General features: G+C 45.6%; 1 protein-coding gene across 1 annotated transcript in view; it reads left to right on the top strand.

The window, feature by feature from the left end:
- Positions 1 to 23,222, top strand: part of CCDC93 (CCC complex scaffolding subunit CCDC93) — a 994,005-nt gene that overhangs the window by 154,257 nt on the left and 816,526 nt on the right. Inside the window, exon 6 of the mRNA XM_086957357.1 lies at positions 2,550 to 2,606. Coding sequence (XP_086813483.1) covers positions 2,550 to 2,606 — 57 coding nt within the window. The remainder of the gene's footprint in view (positions 1 to 2,549; positions 2,607 to 23,222) is intronic.

The following is a 23,222-nucleotide window of genomic DNA, read 5'->3' on the forward strand; positions in this document are numbered from 1 at the left end:
AGTATATCATAAACGACTTGATGTCAGTTGGGCAAAAGACATGTTGTAACAAAGAACACTGAATGTCACATAATTCTTTAGAGAAAAATCATTCCAAACTGCAACATTTTCTTTGAGAGATTATAGTCTTATCATATAGATATCATTGTAATTGATTTGTTTAATCAAATATTTCCAAATTAAATGTGCTCAAGCGATCAGAAAGGGACTTAACAGAACCATAGAGGATGTGTGTATTCAAAAGACAGAAAATACCGATAAAATTAAGATAACAAGTTGAACGATCCACTATGTACATTTAAAAAGCCTAGCAGTGTCAAATGGCATTACAGCTACTCCATTATTTGTGGGCATTCTTCTGAATCATAATATTGAGCAAGCAAGCAGTCTGTAGAGAACAGAAAATGAAATTTTTCATTTTTTCTCTCTGATGAGTATTAGGAGCACGTGAAGAATTTGTAAGCACACAAACTGGATAGAGTCCATCATATTCCTCTCAAACAATCACCCCACCCAGATATGCAATTTATCTTTGCAGTTTAAACAAACAATTACACATTTTTAAATTGGTAACCTTTTTTCTCCGTAGGTTTTAAATGTAGAATAAACGTGCTATTGTGAAGGCAGCAAAATTGTGAAATAGAATTTGAATCCTTTTCCGTAGCCTGTTTTGTTTTATTTCTTTGTTATGGAAGTACTTGATATTACTGAAAGCTTACTGTTTCAGATGTAGTGCCGTGAAGCACGGAACTATCTAAATGTAAACTTTGTAAACAAAATAGAAAAAAATAAAAATATTCCAGTAGAACCCAGTCTTATGCTGCCCCTCTTCCGTGGCCTGCTGTTGATAACAATTTTTTGATATCTGATAGTCTATTAGCATAATTATCCAGCAGCCCCAAGTATTATGATTTGGAGGTCATTGCTTTCATTAGCTATCTATCCTTCCAAGAGTATTTGTAAGCTTTTGGCTCATTCTACAAGGGAACGAAATTTGGCATTCCAGAAGGACAATATGGTCCTACTAGTTACTTCTTTCAAACCTAAAGTGTCTATTTCCCCAAAAACAATTTGTGTTTGTTTACATTCTATTTTGACATTGTCTAGTATGAAGTAACTATGGGCCTGATAAAGCTTTGCATAACATTGGACCAAGCTACTTTCACCAAAAGTTGGCTTGGTACTTCCCAAGCATAAAGATCAGATTTTCTGACGCAATGTTACTTTCCACCCCAAGCGCAAAGCTGACGGCTTGGCAGGGGGTAGGAGTTTTTTTTACTGCAGGTAGCCACGCTCTGGAACGCCCTAACCCTGCCTATTAAGAAATGTCCCGACATTTTAGTTTTCGGAAGCAAGTCAAAACGTGGCTGTTCACCTGCCGTTAATTAGTACTAACTATCTTTTATACAGCATCGTCTTAGTCTGCACCAGCGCCAAGATGCCTCCGGGCATTCGAGCGCTATATAAACTTGAAATCAAATCAATTTTGATGACGGTGGGGACCGCCACCGACAGCTCGTCGGTGGCGGTCCCACCGCCATCGGACCCATGATAATCCTGTCGCCATATTACAATGGCGGGCGGATGGGTGGCTGGCGGAAAGATCATCCGCCATGCATCCGATGGGCTCCTTGAGCCCACCGATGTGTCAGAGTGGGAATCATATCCCTACAACTTTGGCGGAGCCGACCAGGCACTGCCTTAGGGTTTATGATGTCCCTTTCCGCCCGCCTTTTCATAATGTTTAACCCCCCATGAACAGGTAAGCAGAACGTGACTTTGGGGGCCTGTAGCGGGCCCCCCTTCCTCCCTGGCCCTCCGATATGGGCACTGAGGGGCACCTATGATACCCCCTACATATCCCTGCACCATTTGGCAGGCACCGCATGGTGCCTGTCATGTGTTGCAGGCATATGCCTGTGTCTCTGTTTTGCATTGCAGCGGGTGCTGCAGCCATACAAAGTAAGCAAGGTATTGCTACCGCCATGGTGGGGGTGGCATCAAAATGCCTATGTTGTGACCGACGACAGCCTGTCGGGTGGTCCCGATTTCCGAGGGAGGAGGAGCGGGTGGACATAAGTCCGACCGCCATCCTAATCAGCCCCTGTGTTCTTCACAGAGACATTTGATATCTGCTGTTCATAGCTTTGGTTAAGAGGGTTCTGACACATGTTGCTCTTTCTGTTCGGTTGAAAAAGCAAAATGTGTTAAGTTTTTATGAGAGAATATTTAAGGTTGATGCGTTTCTACGATTAGCTATCTGTGATTGCTCGGGGTTACATACATTTTCAGTCAGGCAGGACTAACTCTAAATTTTGATTTAATTTTGATAGAGAAGGCCAGTCAGCTCTAAGATGTGCATGTATCTTCGGCAGTATTCTTAATTCTGCAATACTATTTGTCGGGCACTGCACTAGTTCCTTTGAGTATTCCTTTCTGGAATATCTTGAAATTGAAATTAATTTGTGTTCTTGTTAATAGACTGAATTCTGTATTTGCACCACTGCATTATATTCTCAGTGTTTTGTTTGGTTTCTATTGTTTAATAGGATGATGATTTCATGCAAAGAAGAGAAAAGGCTATTAAAACGGTTACAGATGTCTATGTAAGTATATTTCGATTTTCTCGGATACATAAATGCTTAGTAGCTTATATTTTAGTCTATGCTCTTTATTTTTATTGACATTGATAACTATTGTGTTGTGTCCACTCACCTTCTCTCATCAATTGAAACACTACCTCCTTTTAAGACTATCAAGAGCAGTGTGCATCAAAGTGCTTCTTCTGAAAGGTTTTAAGAGTATATATCTATATATATATATATATATATATATATCGATTACCAGTCCACACTTCTTCCGATAAAGAAAAGGCGCTGACATCGTGAATTCTTTGCCAAAGTAAGATTTATTCCAAGTTTGCTGCTCAAACGCGTTTCGGCGGAATGCTCCCGCCTTGTTCACTACATCTGCTTAACCACACATACAGGTTTATATATTTTCAGCATACCTTTCTTGACAGGTTGCAACTGGATCTGGTAGCTATGGTAACCCTGTCATGACGCTCCGTGCAGACTTAGAAGAGTTTTTTCCTGCAAGAGTCATGGTTACATTACACTTCTATTGTCAAAATGTGCGAATTAATTTACACACACGTTGATGGCACATTTGTAGAATCATTATGTCTGCACATTATATTTACATGAAAGGATTTCGGTGAGCACTTGAAATTTAAATGAAATAAACAATTTGAATCATTGTTAAACTAAATGTGAAAAACCAGGTGGCTGTTTAGAGAGCCTATCGAGTCTCGCATTTTGAAATGTAAAGTATAATACCAATCAACACATTGGAGTACAATTATTATTCAGTAATCTTTTTCAGTCTTAAAGTGAAATCATGGACTTAGGACCGGTAAAGCAAAATACATATTGTGTTTGGTTGCAGTGCACCCTGTGACAACCCAACATGCATATGCTCAATGATTTATAGGTTTACAAACTGTACCAAACTATACCACACACGGTACAACTAGCACAGTATTGCTCTCCTCATCTCCAAGTGGAATGATTCTGCTATCTGCTGCCCGTTATACACCTGTTGTGGGTTCGCCTTAAGGTGCTAGTGTGTCGCAGTATGTGTTGCATGCCTTACAGTACTCTGTTTCTACACATATGGTCCAAATTAAAATTAAAAATTAAATTAACCATGACAATAAAATTAAAATTAAATTAGACTTGTGCTCTATCATGTCAAAGTAAGAAAAGTTGCTAAAGTTACATTTAAAAATAGTTTGTTACATTTAGTGAGTCGCAGATGTTCCTAAAGTGGTAAGGGATTTGGGACAAGCAGTCTGAACTATAGGTGTACATTAAGTGCCTCATCTGTGTCAGGGACTGTCCGGGACTATGTGGGGAACACAGTCAGGGACTTGGACAAGGACTGGGAACTGGGAACTGGGTAGAATACGTACACAGAAAGGAGGAGTACAGTGCTGCCCAGGATCATACAGGGAGTCAGAGGAGAAAGAGGGATCCAAAGGGGAAGCCAGTACAAGTGAACAAGATGGGTAAGACTCAGAAAGGAAGGGCACTCACAAGGCAATTTAGCATTCAGACTAACTACACCCAGGATGGACGTGCAAGACATATATATATATATATATATATATATATATATATATATATATATATATATATATATATATATATATATATATATATATATATATAATACAACATTAACAATAAAGGGGGGCGTGGGGTAAAGCACTCAGGAGCTCCACATGGTAAGACTGAAGCTCAGTAAGTTTCTTACCCGCAATTGCTGTTACAGATACTGACTGCAAATACCCACATGTAGGATATGCATGCAAAGGCAGGGTCTGTGGAGCTTATACCTATAGTGATGTTATAAATGTAACTCAAAGACAAAACTCACAGTGAACAAGAAACACCACCTAGGTAGTCAGCTGAGCCCACGGATCCTGGCGATCAAACAGGAACGCACAAGGCAGTAACAGCAAAGGGTTAGAACTAAACACAAGCACAATAGACAAGGAGCTAGCAAGGAGGGGTGCTTAACAGGAAAGGAAGGAAATGACAGGGCACACTTGGCAGAAAGCAGGTAACAAACATACAAGGTAACAGAAGTAAGACAGCAGAATAGAAAGGCAGCAGACTAGAACTGGAACTGGTACCAAGGAAATGGGAAGCAAGGCAGGGACTGGAAACCGATATACAGAAGGGGAGGCTACAAGGTATACTAGAATAGTGCAGGTTAAGGAATCAAGAAAACAAAGTAGCAGAGAAGGCAGTGCTGGGGCAGGAACAAGAAGTGAGCTAAGGCTCAGGAGTCAAGGCAGCACTGCAGACAGTGCTGGTTCAAGAACAGGGAACTACCAAAGGTTCAGGAGTCAAGGTAGCACTGCAGGCAATACTGGTTCAAGGAAACAGGACATAGCTACAGCTCAGGAAACAAGGAGTCAAGAGAGCACTGCAAGCAGTGCAAATCAGGAACAAGAAATAGCTAAGCCCAGGAACAAAGCAGAACTACAGCTCAGGAACTCAGGAAACAAGGTAGCACTGCAGGCAGTGCTAATTCAGGTACAGGGAATAGCTATAGCTCAGGAACTCAGGAAACAAGGTAGCACTGCAAGCAGTGCTAATTCAGGAGAAGGGAAGCTGCAGTTCAGGAACAGGGAAATAATAAGGCTATGGGGTCAGGGTAGCACTGCGGGCAGTGCTAATTCAGGAACAGGGAAAACAGTAGCAGGTCAGGAACAAGGCATAATTAAAGCTCAGGAAACACTGGAAACAAGAATAGCAAAAGCTCAGGGAACTCTGGAACCAAGGGTTGGTCTCACCGGTAAACAGCTACAATGACCAACCTTTGCCTGAAGGGAGCTGGGGCTTAAAAGAGCTCACAGTAATCACATGCAGCTGGTGTGAGCAGGCTAGCAGCAGCCAGCCACATGTGAGCTGAATTCCTCCACCCATCCATGGCCTGCAGGGGTGGAGACAAAGCAGTGAGCAGGGAATTCTGGGTAATGGAGTTTCAGGCATGAGTAGGCTGGCTTTAAGTCTAAGCAGGCTGGCTTTCACAAAACCCGGCATGGATTGGGAATGGATGTAAATTCCCAAATAGTGTCCAAATGGCTGGAAGTCAAGATATGCATGCAGGGGAGTGTCAGGAAGCATATTAGAACACTGGAGAGTCCCACAGTTCAGCCCCCTGGTAGTGGACACAAGAACATAGGGAGCGAATCGTGACAATCGGCGTTCAACCCCTTCGGGATCTTAGAGTCAAGCAAGATTATGTACCTTGACTCTAACCGTCTCAACGCTAGTTGGCGGTTCCCTCCCCTGATGTTTTTGGGTATGTTGTCAATTACAAAATAAGACAGATCCTGAGTATTTCCTGCGTGGTGCGTATTTATGTGCCTGGCCACGGGGTATGATTGATCATCATTGCTTATGGCCCGGAGATGTTGTAAGATTCTTACATGGGCCTGGTGGATTGTGCTTCCCACAAATCGTTTGCCGCAGCTGCAGATTAATACATATATCGACTAGTCCGTCTTGCATGAGTAACTGCCCCTGATTGTGTATGGTTTCTGTCTGAAAGGTAGTTTCACAGTGCTTGTGTTGATTCCATGCTTGCATGCTTTGCACTTGGTTCATTTCCTGAAGCCCTTTTGTGTCTGTAGCCACGTGGTGGGTTTTGTGATGGTGGGGGTATTGCAGACAAGTTGACTCCCCATGGATTTTGCCTTCCTAAATGTTACTGAAGGTGCATTTCCACACAGGGGACCTACGATTGGGTCATTGCGTATCAATGGCCAGTGTCTGTTCAGGATTTTTCGAAGGTTTGCATGGTAAGTGTTGTATCCTGTGATGAGTCTCTGGGTATCAGGTGAGCCTCTTTCTTTTTGGTTTTGAGAGATTGTTTTTTCTGGGAAGAGGAGGTATTTTCTGTCTTTCTTCCTGCGCTTTATTTCCGCTTTCTCTAGGGTTTTTTGACTGCACACTCTCTTTCTCAGTCTTGTGAAGAGGTTTTCCTTTGTTTCAGTCAAACCTCTTTCAGTGCTGCAGTTCCGGGTCATTCTGAGGCATTCCGCATAGGGAATGGACTCTTTAAGTTTTGTCGGGTGGAAGCTTTGAGCTTGTAGTAATGCATTTCCTGCCGTGGGTTTCCTATATGTGCGTGTTTGTAATTTGTTTTTGTCTATGAACAGTTTCAGATCCAAGAATTGTATTGTGGTTTTGCTGGTGGTGCATGCCAATTTCAGGTTTAGAGCGTTTTCATTAATTTCAGAAACAAACGTTTCCAGACTCTCGCATGACCCTTTCCACAAGATGAAAATATCATCTATAAATCTCTTGTAGAGCACTACAATGTTGTTCATTGCTTCTGATTGTGAGACCCCTAATTCCTGCTCCTCCCACCAGCCCATATGCAAATTTGCATAGCTGGGGGAGAAGCAAGTACCCATGGCCGATCCCTGTGTTTGCTTATAGTGTAGCCTGTCAAAAAGGAACGTGTTGTTGTTGAGGCACCATTCTGTCATCTCTAATAGCATACATGTGTGCTGGTATAATAATATGGGTCTTTTGCCTAGGTAGTAATGAAGTGCTCTAAGCCCATCTTTGTGTCTTATGCTGGTGTATAGCGACTACGTCAAGGGTCATAAACAAATAATCATCATTCCATTCAAATTCATACATTTTTCTCAAAAAGTCCCTACTGTCTCTTATAAAAGCTGGTAAGTCTCTCACTAAAGGTTGTAAAAAATGATCAATAAAAAAACTAGTGTTTTCGAACAAACTCCCAATGACCGATATTATAGGTCCCCCTGGGGGTTGTCCAGCGTTCTTATGGATTTTTGGTATAAGATACTTTTGAGGGGTAATTGGGTAGTCATTTTTTAGAAAATCCGATTCTGGTTTGTGTATCAGGCCCATTCCTTTCCAACGGTACAGTTCATTGTGGTATTTTTCTTGGATCCCCACAATGTGAGTCGGGCTGATTCTGTTGTAGCACTCTTGGTCTTGGAGTTGCGAACTCGCTTCTGTAGTAGGGGATCTCTGTGTATAGTCATAATCTAGTGAATAGTCCCGCCCATGTGCGTGGACCCCGGAGCAATCAAAAATAATCTTTTAAGTCATCAAACATTGCAGACCTGCACAGACACTTAAGAGCGAATTTAAAAACAGATAATACAGCCTATATCCACAGGCTACACGGTCCAGTACTTCAACTAGAAATTCCACCAAAAACCCACAAACGGCACAACCTGTCCAGTGTTTTCCACAGAGAAAATCCTTCCCCTACTAGCAGAAGCCTCTGGAATGATAGAGAAAGTGGTGGACAGACAAGCCCCATAGGCTGCCATTATGTGGCTCAGAACAGGATACTGTACCTTTAAGAGAACCTTCCAGAACTCTCTCAGTATCCCAGAATGCACAGCAGGTCCCTTTTACTTTCAGTTCTTTTTTCTGGCTCCTGCAAGCAGGACCCTGGAGCATTGAGCTCTCCCTTTCTAGGGTTTATGTACAGATGTTTTCACTTTTCAAGTGTTTGAGTGCTTTCATTTGAAGTACTTTGGTGCTTTCTTCCTTGTGTGTGTCTTTAAGCACTTTTTTATTTGTCACAGTGCCTGCTTTGTTTGACAATTGCCCAGAGTGTTCGAGGAAGAAGGCCAAGTCGGACCCACACGAGGTGTGCATCATCTGCCTTACCTCTTCTCATGTTCCGGAGGAGTGTGACATTTGTCAGTCCTTCTGCAGCAGGACCTTGAGAGATAGGATGAAGATCAGGCTCCAGGGCCTGGAAGATAGAAGACTGAAGGCACAAGGTGGGTCTGGGCATGCTTCATCTGCCCATGCTGAGGCCTCTGGAGGACTCTCCAGGGGCAGGAAGACCTGCAAACGTCCATGTTCTCCACCGAGAGGAATGACAGCAGTCTGTTCCCCGTCTCCCTCTGGGTCGAGACGACGTGGACGTTTGGCGTCGAGGGACCTGACTAGACCGCCGTCGAGATCGGCGTTGACGATATCTTCATCGTCGTCGTCGACATTGTCGTCGAGTCATCGACGTCGAGAGGCCCGGCGTCGGCGCTCGCCGTCGAGGCGACACCGCCGTTCGCCATCGGCGAAGAGAAGGAGGTCGTCGTCGAGGGAATCCTTGACGTCGAGGAGGACGTCTAAGTCGAGGAGGCGTTCGGCGTCGAGGAGGCGTTTGGCGTCGAGGAGGCGTTTGGCGTCGAGGAGGCGTTTGGCGTTGAGGAGGCGTTTGGCTTCGAGACAGAGGTGTTCGCCATTGAGACGCAGGTGTTCGCCATCGAGACGCAGGTGTTCGCCATCGAGACGCAGGTGTTCGCCATCGAGACGCAGGTGTTCGCCATCGAGACGGAGGCGTTCGCCGTCGAGGCGCGGGCGTACGACGTCGAGGGAACGTTGGTCGTCGTCGAGGCGGCGTTCTTCGACGCCAAAGAAGCGCAGAAGGAGTTCTGGCGCCAGGAGTTCCTCTGGGTCCGCTGGGACGCGCCGACGTGCGCTGATAGGCTCTGCCTCGCCATCCCCTCCGCCTAAGAAGAAAAGGGAATCACAGGGCTCTGTGTACTCCGAGGTATATACGGCTCCTAATCCGAGGACACCTATCCCTCCTCCTCCGTTGCCCAAGGACCTCCGCCGCGGAATCCCACTCCGCCACCACCACCCCCTCCTCATTTTCATCCTCTGCTGCCTCCTTCTGGACCACCGGTGGTTCCGCCGAGGACGGCTTCACTACCACGGTACCCGCCGCCACCTAAGGGGACTCCTCAGACGAGGCGCCCGGTCAGGCCGCAGTCGCCTGCTCCTGTGAGGCCTGTGGAGCGTCCACAGTCGCCTTCTCCTGTGATGCCTGTGGAGCGTCCCCAGTCGCCTGCTCCTGTGAGGCCTGTGGAGCGTCCGAAGTCACCTGCTCCTGTGAGGCCTGTGGAGCGTCCGAAGCCGAGGAGATCGCGTTCTCGCTCTGACCAAAGGGTGAGATCGCGTTGTCGTCACCGGTCGTCGACAAGATCAAGACGACGCCACAGGAGGCGCCGATCCAGATCCCACACAAACTCTTCTGAGACCAGGGAATACTCGCCGACTTTGTCGCAATCCCCAGGGACGAGGGTGTCGCCTGTAGACGACATCGTCTCATTTCAAGATGTTCTGCTGAGGGGTGCGGCTAAGTTGGGCATCACGGTGATGGTGCCTACGCCCACAACGTCCGTGATTTTCGAGATGCTACATAAAAGGCACCTGTCTCGACCGTTGCTGCCTCTAGTACCAGGATTGGTGGAGCCCGCCGAGGAGTTGTTTCTCACTCCGGCGGTTACGAAGGCGGCCCCCTCCAGGCTCCTCAAGAAGTATGTGGCTCCGGATTCTGACCCCGCCTTTCTTAGGATGGATCCGACACCGGACTCGGTCATAGTAACGGCAGCTAGGAAGCAGCATGCCACCACCCCGTCGTCTACAGTGCCTCCTGATAAGGAGAGCTGCTGGATAGACTCGGCTGGCAGGAAGGTCTGTGGGACAGCAACTACCACAATGAAGGTGGCTAGTGCTGCAGCTTTGCTAGGGCGATACGATCGAGCCCTATGGGAGTCCCTCGAGCAATTCGCTGAACTCCTTCCTCGAGAGAAGAAAGAAGACTATCAAGAGATCCTGAATGAGGGGATGTTGGTGTCTAACCAACTCATCAGCGCGGCTGCTGATGTGTCCCTGCTGGCGGCGCATGGGTACTGCCATGGGGTCAACCAACGGCGCCACGCTTGGCTTCGAATTATGCCTCGCAAACCAGAAGCTCAACAACGGGTGGCCAACCTGCCTTTCTCGGGGGACACCCTGTTTGGCAAGCATGCGGACGACAAGATGGGCCTCATGAAGGCGGAGGCCGAGACCCTGACGGCTGTTGGGTTGGAGAAGCCCAAGGAGAAGAAGACCTACCACCCGTTCCAGAGACGGTTCGGGGCGCAGGGCAGAGGGCGAGGACAGGCTTTGGGACAGCAGCAACAACAGCAGCAGCAGCATTTCCGGAGGCCCTTCCAGAAGCTCCAAAAGGACAGAGGCGGCCAACAGTCCGCAGCAGCCAACAAAGGCCCGGCCGGGTCTAGGCCCTGAGCGGTTGCTTCCCCTGCATCCGTTACCCACTCCGGTGGGGGGAGGCGTTACATTTTTTCTGGCAGAGTGGAGAAAAAATTACTCAGGACAAGTGGGTGCTGAATATTGTTTGCAATGGATACAGTCTTCGGTTCACCAGCCCGCCTCCAGCAATTCCACCGGTCAGCTCGCAGTTTCAGCTGCGCGAGCTCCTGACGGAGGCCGATACCCTGTTAAGGAAAATGGCGATAGAAGACGTACCTCTGTCTCAAAGGGGAAGAGGTCTGTACTCACGGTTCTTTCTGGTTCGCAAGAAGGACAAGAACGAGTTGAGGCCCAATCTGGATTTGCGACAAGCAAACAAGTGTATTCGCAGAGAGAAATTTCACATGCTGTTGTTGCATCAGATTTATCCTCGGCTGCAACAGCGAGACTGGCTATGTGCTATAGACCTACAGGATGCTTACTTCCATGCGCCCATTTCACACAAACACAGGAAGTTGCTGCGATTCCAAGTCGGCGCCAATCATTATCAGTACACAGTACTGCCATTCGGGTTAAAGTCTGCGCCCAGAACATTCTCGAAGTGCATGGCAGTGGTAGCTGCACACCTGAGGAAGAACAAGGTGTTCGTCTACCCATACCTGGATGATTGGTTGATCAAGGCCTCCTCATTCGCGGAAGCTCAAGCGCACTTCCAGAAGGCGTGCGTTCTCTTGAACAAGCTGGGGTTGCACATCAACATGTCCAAGTCTGTCTCAACTCCGGTCCAGTGCATACAGTACTTGGGAGCCTCTATCAATACACTGTCAGTAAGCGTGTCTCCTTCCGAGGAGAGTCGATTATCACTCCTTCGGAAGGCTCAGGCTCTTATGACCGCTCCATCTAAACAGTGAGGACGGTTTCTTCTCTACTGGGGTCGATGGCCTCTTGTATCTTCCTCACGCCACACGCACGGCTGCACATGAGACCATTGCAGGAGTGCTTGGAGTATCAGTGAGATCAGAGAAAAGGGTCTTGGGACAACAAGATACGACTGTCTTTGCATGCTCTTCAGTCTCTGAAGTGGTGGTGTTTAGCCGAGAATCTCCTCAGAGAGGTTCCCTTCCACAAGGACATTCCCACGCAGACTATCGTGATGGATGCGTCTCTCCACGGCTGGGGGGCACACTCCGGAGACTTACAGATACAAGGAACGTGGTCCCCGACAGAGTCCACGTATCGCATCAATTTCCTGGAACTCAGAGCTGTTCACTTGGCGCTGAAGGCCTTTCTTCCGTCCTTCCAGACCAACTCTCTGCTTGTACAGACGGACAATACAACCACAATGTATTACCTCAACAAGCAGGGGGGCTCGAGATCACCCACTCTTTCTCAGGAGGCGCAGGCGATCTGGCGCTGGCTTCTGGCCAGAGGACTGACGATAACGGCTACCCATCTACCAGGTGTGCAGAATGTTCAGGCGGACGCACTGAGCAGACTTATTCAGGAAAACCACGAGTGGGTCATAAACGACGAAGTACTAGGAGAAGTCTTCACAAGGTGGAGGACTCCAGACGTAGATCTGTTCGCCACCGCCGAAAACAGCAAATGCTGAGACTTCGCCTCCAGGTACTACCAGCAGGGGACGCTGGGGAATGCGCTATGGATCAACTGGTCGAACAGCTTTCTGTACGCTTTTGCACCCATTCCCCTGATTCCGGCGGTGCTCATTAAGCTGGCCCACTCCAGGGCGCGGATGATCCTGATCGCCCCAGAATGGCCCAGGCAGTGGTGGTTCACGGACCTGCTTCACCGGTCTCTCCTTCCTCACATACGGCTGCCATGCCGGCCAGACCTTCTCACGAAGTTCGGGGGCAGATGGTGCACCCCAACCTCTCGTCTTTGAGTTTGGCGGCATGGCTCCTGAGATAGTGCAATATGGTCATTTGAATCTACCAGAAGATTGTATGGACATATTGAAGGAGGCTAAGCGACCTTCCACTAGGACTTCCTATGCTTACAAGTGGAGGAGATTCTGCATCTGGTGCAAGTCCAAGAACCATGATCCAACAACATGTAAGGAAGATGTCATCCTTCCGTATCTTCTACATTTGGTGCAGTCTGGCCTTAATTTCCATTCCATTAAGGTTCATCTCGCTGCGCTGACTGCCTAAAGGAAATGCCCTTCACAGACATCCTTCTTCCAGATCCCTGTGATCAAGGATTTTTTGGAATGCTTGAAGAAAGTGTTCCCTCCTGTCCAGCTTCCTTCGCCTTCATGGGAATTGAATGTGGTGCTGTCCAGATTGATGAAGAAGCCTTTTGAACCTATTCATAAGGCTTCGTTGCAGCACCTGTCCTGGAAGGCGGCGTTCCTCGTGGCCATCACATCGGCCCGTAGGGTGAGTGAAATTCAGGCGTTGTGTTGCCAAGAACCTTATACTGTATTTCATGCTGCTAAGGTTGTTATGTGTACTCACCCTAAATTTCTTCCAAAGGTTATCTCTGATTTCCATGTTAACCAGACCATAACTTTAACTACGTTTTTTCAGAATCCTTTGTCTCCAGCGGAAAGGTCTCTGCATTCCCTGGATGTTAGGAGGGTGTTGAAATTTTATCTGGCTAAAACCAAAGATATTCGTAGGTCAGACCAATTGTTTATCAACTATGGATCAGTCAGGACCGGTCTTGCTACCTCAAAACAGTCCATCTCTAGGTGGATTGTGTCCTGTATACAATTGTGTTACCAGAAGGCTAATAAGACCTTAGGGGGTTAACTTAAGGCTCATTCCACCAGGGGCAAAGCTACTACGACTGCTTTGCTACGTAATGTTCCGATTGCAGAGATCTGCAAGGCGGCCACTTGAAAGTCGGTCCATACCTTTGCTAAGCATTACTGTCTGGACACTGATGCCAGGACAGATGCTCAGGTTGGGCAGGCTTCGCTGCGAAATCAGTTCGCACAGTAGTGGTGTTATTTTTTCTTCTCTCCTCCACTGCTTTGGTGTGGGGGATGGGCTTGCCATTCTATTCACTAGATTATGACTATACACAGAGATCCCCTACTACAGAAGGAGTAGTTTCTGTCCTGTAACTCCAGTTCTGTAGTAGTGGTATCTCTGTTATAGTCATAAGCGCCCGCCCTCCTCCCCGGTGGAGAAAGATATTCATGTAAGGAATGCCACAGGTCTGGCATGTTACGCCTTCAAAAAGAACTGAAAGTAAAAGGGTCCTGCTGTGCATTCTGGGATACTGAGAGAGTTCTGGAAGGTTCTCTTAAAGGCACAGTATCCTGTTCTGAGCCACATAATGGCAGCCTATGGGGCTTGTCTGTCCGCCACTTTCTCTATCATTCCAGAGGCTTCTGCTGGTAGGGGAAGGATTTTCTCTGTGGAAAACACTGGACAGGCTGTGCTGTTTGTGGGTTTTTGGTGGAATTTCTAGTTGAAGTACTGGACAGTGTAGCCTGTGGATATAGGCTGCATTATCTGTCTTTAAATTCTCTCTTAAGTGTCTGTGCAGGTCTGCAATGTTTGACGACTTAAGAGATTATTTTTGATTGCTCCGGGGTCCACGCACATGGGCGGGACTATTCACTAGATTATGACTATAACCGAGATACCCCTACTACAGAACTGGAGTTACAGGACAGAAACTACTCCTTCTTTGTTGTACATTGATAGTGGCCATAGGACAATGTTGCCCCCTTTGTCCGACCACCTTACCACGATATCTGGTCTTGCTTGTATTTTTGCCATGAGGTTGTTGTAGTTCATTCTCCGGTTGTGGTCGTGAGTGGTAAAATCCCTAGTGCTTAAAAGTGACAGTTCTTTCAAATCCTTAATGATATTGTCAGAAAAGAGATCTAGTCCGTCTTTAAGTAGGACAGGCATAAACACCAATTTTGGTTTGAAGTGTGTCCACACTGTCTAATATATATCCAAGTTGGAACGCGCTGCTGCATCACATGTGGAGATTTGGCTAATTACATCTTCTTGCTCAAGGGCATTCATATCCCTGAGTGTTTCCATGTCAGCTATGGTTAGCATTTCCGCCTGTTCAGGCAATGTTGGTTTTTCTATTCCCTTTCTGGTAGAGTTTATGAAATATTTCTGCAGTTTTAGTTTGCGTACATACTGGAATAGATCAATCCTAGTCTGTGCGTAGTCAAAATTAGTATTTGAGCAGTATGTCAAACCAAGCGATAACAGTTCCAGTTCTTTTGTTGTTAAATCCATATTTGTTAGGTTAATTACTGTGTTGTCTCTGTTTTCCATTTTGTTGTTTTCCATTATCGGCGTTTGTTTCTTCTGTATTGTCCCTTTGTTTGTTTTTGTGCCGCCTTTTCCCCAGCGTCTATCTTTTCTGCGTCTGCATTTTGTTTTTGGTTTTGATTTTGCTTGCCCTTCACCCATTCCTGCCGTGGTAGTCGTGGTCGCAGAGTTGTGAGTCGTTGCATGCGTAAAAAAAGCAAATTCTTGCACTGGGGTTGGTACTATTCCTTTGGCGCCTGAGCTGGTGTTACTTTCCACCTCCGATTCTAGTTCAGAACTCCATTCGGTTTAACTCTGTTCTGCATTTGTGCCCGGGCCACTCGCTGTTGCTGACAGTTGTTGGCGTCTAACATTGTCAAATTTCTTGGCGAATGTATATATCCTGTCGTTCATGTAATCATTCCTGTCTCTTTGGAATTTTATCGCCTTTCTCTCCTTTATTTCATCCTCATGTTTAGTTATCCTCACTTTGATCTCTTTCATGTTTTTAGTAATTTCCTCTTGGTTTTCTCTTGAATCTAGTTCTTTAAGGATTTCCTCTATTCTTTTTATTACTTTGTCCCTGTCGCTTGCCGTATATTTTATCAAGATGTTAAGCATATTTTGAGACGATTGCGCGCTATTGTCTGCCCAATCCTGCAGCATCGCTGGGTCAGGGTTTTCATATGTTGGGGCTACCAGGATTCTCAGCCCTCTGGGTACTCGCCCTACATCAAGGTATCTTTTTAGGGATTTTACTTCCCACCACTTGGCAACCTCTTTTTTGCGCAGTTTCTCAAGTTCCATCATTAGTTTTTTATATCGTCTTTATCTGGTTCCTCATTTTGGGTTGTTGGTTTGTTTTTAGCCGTTGTGGCTGTATCCACATCGTTAAATATGTTCAGTGCTACCTTTCCCCGTTCCCTTTCCCACTCCTCAGCCATTCTCGGGAATGTAATGTCACTTGGGGAATTCACTGCCCGTGTATGTTTTCACCACCGGGACTACCTCTCCCATAAACCCTTGCGTGGCCCGCTAGCTGTCACACACTGCACTCGCCTTCTTACCTTAAAGCCTGCAATTACCCTTCAGTGATCGCAGAGTTTCGGCCAGTCAGCTCCGTGCCAGTGATCAGTTTATTCGGGTCCCAAGATGCCGGTTCCGGGGGGCGCTGCTAGTCTTTCTCCTCGAAAGCCAAACCATACGAAATCCTGGAGACACAGCGCAACCAAATCGAGGAGGATCAGCGTTAGGATTCCAAGGACTTAGAATCCTTAATATCGATTACCAGTCCACACATCTTCCGATCAAGAAAAGGCGCTGACACCATGAATTCTTTGTCAAAGTAAGATTTATTCCAAGTTTGCTGCTCAGACGCGTTTCGGCGGAATGCTCCCGCCTTGTTCACTACATCTGCTTAACCACACATACAGGTTTATATATGTTCAGCATACCTTTCTTGACAGGTTACAACTGGATCTGGTAGCTATGTTAACCCTGTCATGACGCTCCGTACAGACATAGAAGAGTTTTTTTCTGCATGAGTCATGGTTACATTACACTTCTATTGTCAAAATGTGTGAATTAATTTACACAAACGTTGATGGCACATTTGTAGTATCATTATGTCTGCTCATTATATTTACATGAAAGGATTTCGGTGAGCACTTGAAATTTAAATGAAATAAACAATTTGAATCATTGTTAAACTAAATGTGAAAAACCAGGTGGCTGTGTAGAGAGCCTATCGAGTCTCGCATGGTGAAATGTAAAGTATAATACCAATCAACACATTGGAGTACAATTATTATTCAGTAATCTGTTTCAGTCTTCAAGTGAAATCATGGACTTAGGACTGGTAAAGCAAAATACATATTGTGTTTGGTTGCAGTGCACCCCGTGACAACCCAACATGCATATGCTCAATGATTTATAGGTTTACAAACTATACCAAACACGGTACAACTAGCACAGTGTGTATATATATATATATATATATATATATATATATATATATATAATATAGTGTGTGCTATTATCATCAAGAATTGGTCACGAAAAGATTAGAAGCAAGAGATTATGCTTCCAATAAGCTGAACATAGCGATGAGGAAAGCCAACATGAAGGACAGGATAGCAGTACTAGATCCCAACAGGGATACCAGCAGTTCTACAAATGCGAAAGAAAAGACTAGTGGCGAAGGGAATGAGCTTAGACTAATAACTACTTTTAGTAAACAAGCTAAAGCCATCACTGCAATAATCAAAAAAGAATGGCCAATAGTCATGACCGACATAACTCTAAAAAAAGTGCTCTCTTCCAATCCCACTGTCACTTTCCGAAAAGCGTTCTCTATGCGCAATGATCTAGTCAAAAATAGTGCTGAAAAGACCCTTCAGGGTCCGCTCTCTCTGCTCCCCCGGACTTTAGTGCCTGTTGGCAGATGGTGTCTATAACATAATATGTGTCTGTTTTGTCCTCTAGCTGCTTGCCCATTTGTTCTGATTGAGGATTGTCTTTCAACTGAACAACATTTCTCTTTGGACTATATATGGCATTGAGTTTCACTGGAGCTGTACTGTTTGTGCACATCAGAAGTCAGTATTCTTAGGATAATATGTAAGAAGTGCCCACTGATTGGCAGACTGACTCCAGGTAATTTAGATATCTGCTGTTCAACCCACTTTTGGGCTTTGGGTTATATTTTTTAAGCACTGTTTTGCACATAGACGACACCCGTAGCACGGAAAGCACTTTTTATGATTAACGTGATGGCATGACAGTGTAGTTTTCCATGGGCCCAGTATTATTGAACCTTGCGTATTTGCACATTCATTATGATTCAGACCGGTTATGTCATTTTTCCCTTGGGAATATTTACATTAGCGTATTTGCACATTTACATTCTATTGCTATAGCTTACACAGGCAGTTACATTGGTCATTTATCTGACAATTGTTGAATACCACAATTCAAATTTGCGTATTTGCACATTGATTACCAGTGTGACCCGATATATTCTATCACTTTTTGAGAATGTTTACATTAGCGTATTTGCACATTAGTATAACATTGCCAAAGTTCATTCTGAAATATATATCTGGTTTCCAGTCTCTGGGAAATGTTTAATACCGTATTTTGCACATTCCTGACTTATGGTATTCCGCTGAGTTTTTTAAAGCTTTATCCCAAGCTTAAACAGCAATGCCTACGTGGCCCTAATACAATATCTACATGTTTAGGATCTGGGATTGCCCATCAACATTTTTTCCAAGTGGTGTATTTCGACTCAGAGAAATGTCTTTTATTTGCAATGTGCATCTAGGTTTTTATACTCTCTAATTCCAGCCGAGTATGTACATTAAGGGTCTTTTCTCACACAGAGACACATTAATTAGGCGAGCACACCTGCTTTTCTACCGGAGCGGGCGGCTGTTATTCACGCATGTGTACATCAACTATGGAGAGCCACAGTGGTGCATGCACACATTCGCAATGGCTTTAAGGGCCGACTCTTGGCCAAAGATAGACAACATCAGGGGTTTTGAGTCATACCTGGCCAGCACACATAGAGCATGGTTTTCCGGGTGTTATCACAGCAGTCAGGTCCATTGGGTTCAATGTGACCATGTATTTCATCTCCAACTAGAATATATATAGCTTGCTTGTGTGTGTGAACCGTACTCCCCCGGAATGTATCATCGAACAGTGCCACTGCCTGATGCTGTACATTGGCAGTCATTATGGTTCAGGTTGAAAGCCTAGGATGCCTCAATAAATATGTCAACCCAGTGCGAAGCACGAGCATGTTGGTCAATCGATTAATCTTTGCGATACATAGAATATGAGCTACCATGATATTTAATGGCTTTGATTAATTGTTAATTTGCCGAATCTTGTAGTATGACTGGCAACCGCGTATGAGGTACTTTATATGTGAACATTTTTTTTTCAAATCTTTTTTATTTTGGATTCAAAAGACATGAAAATACAAAAGTACAAAAACACAAAATTACAAAAATAAAGAGAGGGTAGACATACAGCAAACGGCTCCTGGAAAAGATACATTCAACAGGGCATAGAAAAGTGCAGTTGATGCAATCGGAGAAAGTAGTTAGGCGCCAGTAATACATCATACCTGAAATAAATACGCAACAAGACCATACAAGTAAGTAGTAACTAAGAGCATTGTGTAAAACGCCCATGCCTAAAGTCCCAAGCCTAAGGAGCGGATGGGATGATGAAGGAGAGAAGAAGAAGCAAGACAGAGGAAGACTGGGGAGGGAGAACAGAGGAAGGCGAGGAAAAGGGGGAAAGAACTTGCTGCAGCAACATGACTTGAAGAACATAGCTTGTGTCCGGATAGCAATCATTCATTAACGGGAGTAATGCCCTGTGTGGCATCAAAACCAGGCGAAGTGCATGGAGTATGTTAATCAGTATGTCTAAGGTGGATCATAACAGGCTTCCAATGAGTCAAGTAAACTCCAAAGTTTGACGCAGGGCTTCTGCCAAGGGGATGAGTGTAGGATATCATTGTCCGCTCCCCTCAAGGAAGCCAGCCATTCTTGCCACTGTGTGAAGGAGACATCAGAAGCGCTCTTCCACTTGCTTAGGATAATTTTGCAAGCCAGTGTGAGCATAAGATCCAGGAGATGTCTGTCATGATCTTTAGAAATAATTGGGTCAATCGCTCCTAGTAAAATATATGTGAAGTCCCTGGGAGGTTGAAAGTGGAAGGTGTGCTGGATGTATGAAAAGATCTTATCCCAAAACGTTTGGAGCAACGGACAGTGAAAGAACATGTGTGCCATGCCACCCACTTGTGTTTTGTAGTTCCAGCAGAGGGGGCTATCCAGTAATTTGAGTTTGAAAAGTTTCTCAGGTGTCCAGTAAGATCTGTTTATCAACATGAGTTTTGTCTGGGAGAGTATCGGAGATATTTTATTACAGAAAGGAGTGAGGTGAATTTTGTCCCAATCAAAACCTAGATTAGAAGATTTTCGCTCGTTTTCCCAATCTCTTTCTCACTTTTTATGTGTTCTCTGGGGTAAAAGTGTTATTATTTTGTAAATTTTTGATACCATGTGACTCTGAGACATTAAGTGTATTAGCCTAGTATATAGAGTAGGTTGCTGCGGAACTATGGCTCTGGTAGAGACAAGCGCTTTGAGGCGTAGACATTTGTAAAAATCCAGTGGTTGGAGATCAAACCGCAACTGTAGGGTGACAAAAGGAAGAGGGGAGGTACCGTCATAAATGTCCTGTACTGAGTTCAAACCCTTTGTAGCCCAATTTTCCCAGAAAACTAGTCCGCCATCATCCTTCAGGGCCGGGTTAAACCAAAATGATGATAGTTTTGATTTGGAGAACTTTATTTTAACTTTGCAATGCCTCTCAAGGCTGAGTAGGGCCCGTTTAGTGTTGAGGAATATGTATTTGGACTGAGTAAAGGCAGATGCATCCAAAGTCATTATGGCAGATTGGTAAGTTTCTAATGATAGATTTTTCTACATGAACTCATATAGGAGTATATTCCTGATGAGCATGGAACCAATTTGCTCCTTGCTTGCATAAGAAGGCTGTCTAATAACATCTGAAATTAGGTAAACCAATACCCACTTTGTCTTTTGGCAATTGAAGTTTCTTTAGGGAGATTCTCGGCTTTTTATCCTGCTAAATAAAACCATTGAAGAGTTTGTGTGTCCTGGCAAGGAAGTCATCCGAGAGCAACATTGGTAACATGCTGATTAAATAGTTGACAAGGGGTGTGATCATCATTTTCAGAGTTTCCACTCTCCCCCACCAGGATAGAAACTTTGGGGATCAGCCTTCCAGGAGTGTAGATATTTTCTTAAATAGTGAAGCCTCATTAAGTTTGAGAGTACTGATTAAGTCTTTCTCAAAGTCAATTCCTAGATATTTAAAGCTTTTCTGTTGCCAGCAAAGACCCGTGTCACCCAGGACGCTCCTATCGCTGATGTTACTAAGCAGTTTGACTTCGGTTTTGTCTTTATTAAGTTTGTATCCGGATACTTCCGAGAACTCTGCAAATGTGGACATCAGTGCCGGGATAGCCAAGTTCGCGTTTTCAGACACTACCAGGACATCTGCGTAGGCAGAAATTTTGACTATGGTGCCTTCGAAATCTATACCTTTAATCATTTGTTGCTCCTTAAATAGTAAAGGAAGGCCAAAAGAAAGAGTGACGGAGAAAGGGGACAGCCTTGCTTCGTGCCTTATTATAAAGAAAAGGAGTCCGAAAGGCATCCACCCGCTCTGACTCCTGCTGAAGGATTGCAATATAAGGGGCCATGACCATGCGTATAAAATTCGTGCCCAGATTAAATTTATGCCGAGTGGCTTCTAAATAAGCCCAGTCAACCTTATCGAAGGCCTTCTCGGCGTCTAATGTTACTGCTGCAGTGGGGGAATCGGTCGTCTTTGCCCTCTCTAAAATGTGCGCAAGGGTCCGGGTATTATCACTCGATAGCCTATTTTTGAGGAACCCTACCTGTGATGGATGTATCAGCTGGGGCAAGACCGATTGAATCCTTTTTGCCAAAACCATGGCATAAATCTTGTAATCAAGATTGATCAGAGATATCGGCCTGTAATTCTTAGGAGCGGATGGGTCCTTCCCTTCTTTTGGTAGAACCGCAATAATGGCCTCTGCGGGTGTGCCATGAACCTGACCACTTGTGTTAAAATGATCGTAGAGGTCTGCAAGTGGCTCCGTCAATACAGATGCAAAGTTCTTGTAAAAGGAAGCACTGAACCCATCAGGGCCCGGAGCCTTCCCTGTTTTAAGGGATTTAATGGCCTGAGCAATGTCTGATTCGGAATGGGGCAGTTGAGTGCGATTTGATCTTGCTCTGTGAGGGCCAGGAGTTGACACTTAACACAATACGCCCCCACCTTGGCGCTATTGATGTCCTTGTTTTTACTATATAAGTCATTATAGAAGTCCTTAAATAGGTCGGCAATTTTATTGGGATCCAAGTAGGCTGCCCCTACTTTGTCCACTATGCATTTGATAGTAGATTGTTGTAGTTTAAATTTTAGATATGAGGCACAGCTTTTGCCCGCTTTGTTTGTATGGCATAACCTAAAGTTTTTCTGATGTTGAAGCCAAACACGTGCCCTTTCACTAATGATTTTGTTATATTCGTATTTTTTGTTCATTAGAGTAGTGAGAATCGAGGGGTCTTTAAAGAGAATGTGGCGTTTCTCAAGAGCAGATATCTCCTCTTCTAAACGAGCCAGAGTGGAGTTTGCATCCCTGTTCATGGCTGCACGTATCTTGATTATTACTCCCCTAATTGTTGTTTTAAGTGCCTCCCATCTAGTAAGATCCGAGGTGTCCCCTTTTTAGGTTTCGCCTGGCGTCCACTGCGCAGCAGTGTTCCCGCAGGTGAAATCTTATGTTTACCAGTACGGGGCTTTGTCCCGCCTCTCTCTTCCATTGGCTAGCTCCATAAATGGAGGCTAGCCATTGGAAGAGAGATCTGTCCGTAATTGTCGGACCAGATTCATGGGCGTTTCGTAGATTTTTTTTCATCCCGCCCCTTTTAGAACATCATGCGGCGATGGGCGGTTGTTTTTATTTTTTTCTTCAGATGGTTTTTTTTTGTCATTCCTCCAGGCCGACCGCCGCTGGCAGAAGTCCAGGTGAGTGCTCCCCTCCTCTCCCGCTGTCCGTGTGCCCATTCCCGCCCCCCTCCCGCTGTCCGGGTGCCCGTTCCTGCCCCCCTCCCGCTGTCCGTGTCTCCGGCCCCACTTGTAAATGCTTGTTTAAAGTTTGAAGGGTGGGTGGAGTTTGCCGTAACAAACGCACAAGATGGCAGCTCCCAGGCGGGCGTGAAGAGACTGCACAGCGCTCCCCAGGATCTCTTTAGTAGCTGAGCGTTTTCCCCCGGTGTTTGCAAAGTGGGTGGGCCGTGTTACGCATCTGTTTTGGAGTCAGCTCCTATGGACAGACACAAGATGGCGGCTCCCAGCAGCAGTGGCTTTAGCTACACAGGAGTGCAGTAGTGGGGGCCAGGGGCTCGCACGCAGGGCACTGGTCCCGATCCCCGGGTTAGGAAACCGGCCACAGACAGTAGCATGCTCCCCTGGGCTGACGGACCAGTGGAGGAGGCGGGACCAGCAGACGGCAGAGGCAGCTCCTCTTCTCTCCTAAGATGGCAGCACCCACAGTCTCCATGTCCGGCCTGTAAACCAGCCCCCTCCGGTGCTCCCGTGAAGCCCCCCCCATAACGAAGAGTACCCCTAGTCTAAACCCAGTTCGGTACGTTTTTTTTGTCGCACCTGATTACGCCACATTTGCGGTTTATTCTTGTTGGACGCTATGGCT

This window comes from Lissotriton vulgaris, chromosome 2_1 (genome assembly GCF_964263255.1).
Source record: "Lissotriton vulgaris chromosome 2_1, aLisVul1.2, whole genome shotgun sequence".
Lineage (NCBI taxonomy): Eukaryota > Metazoa > Chordata > Amphibia > Caudata > Salamandridae > Lissotriton > Lissotriton vulgaris.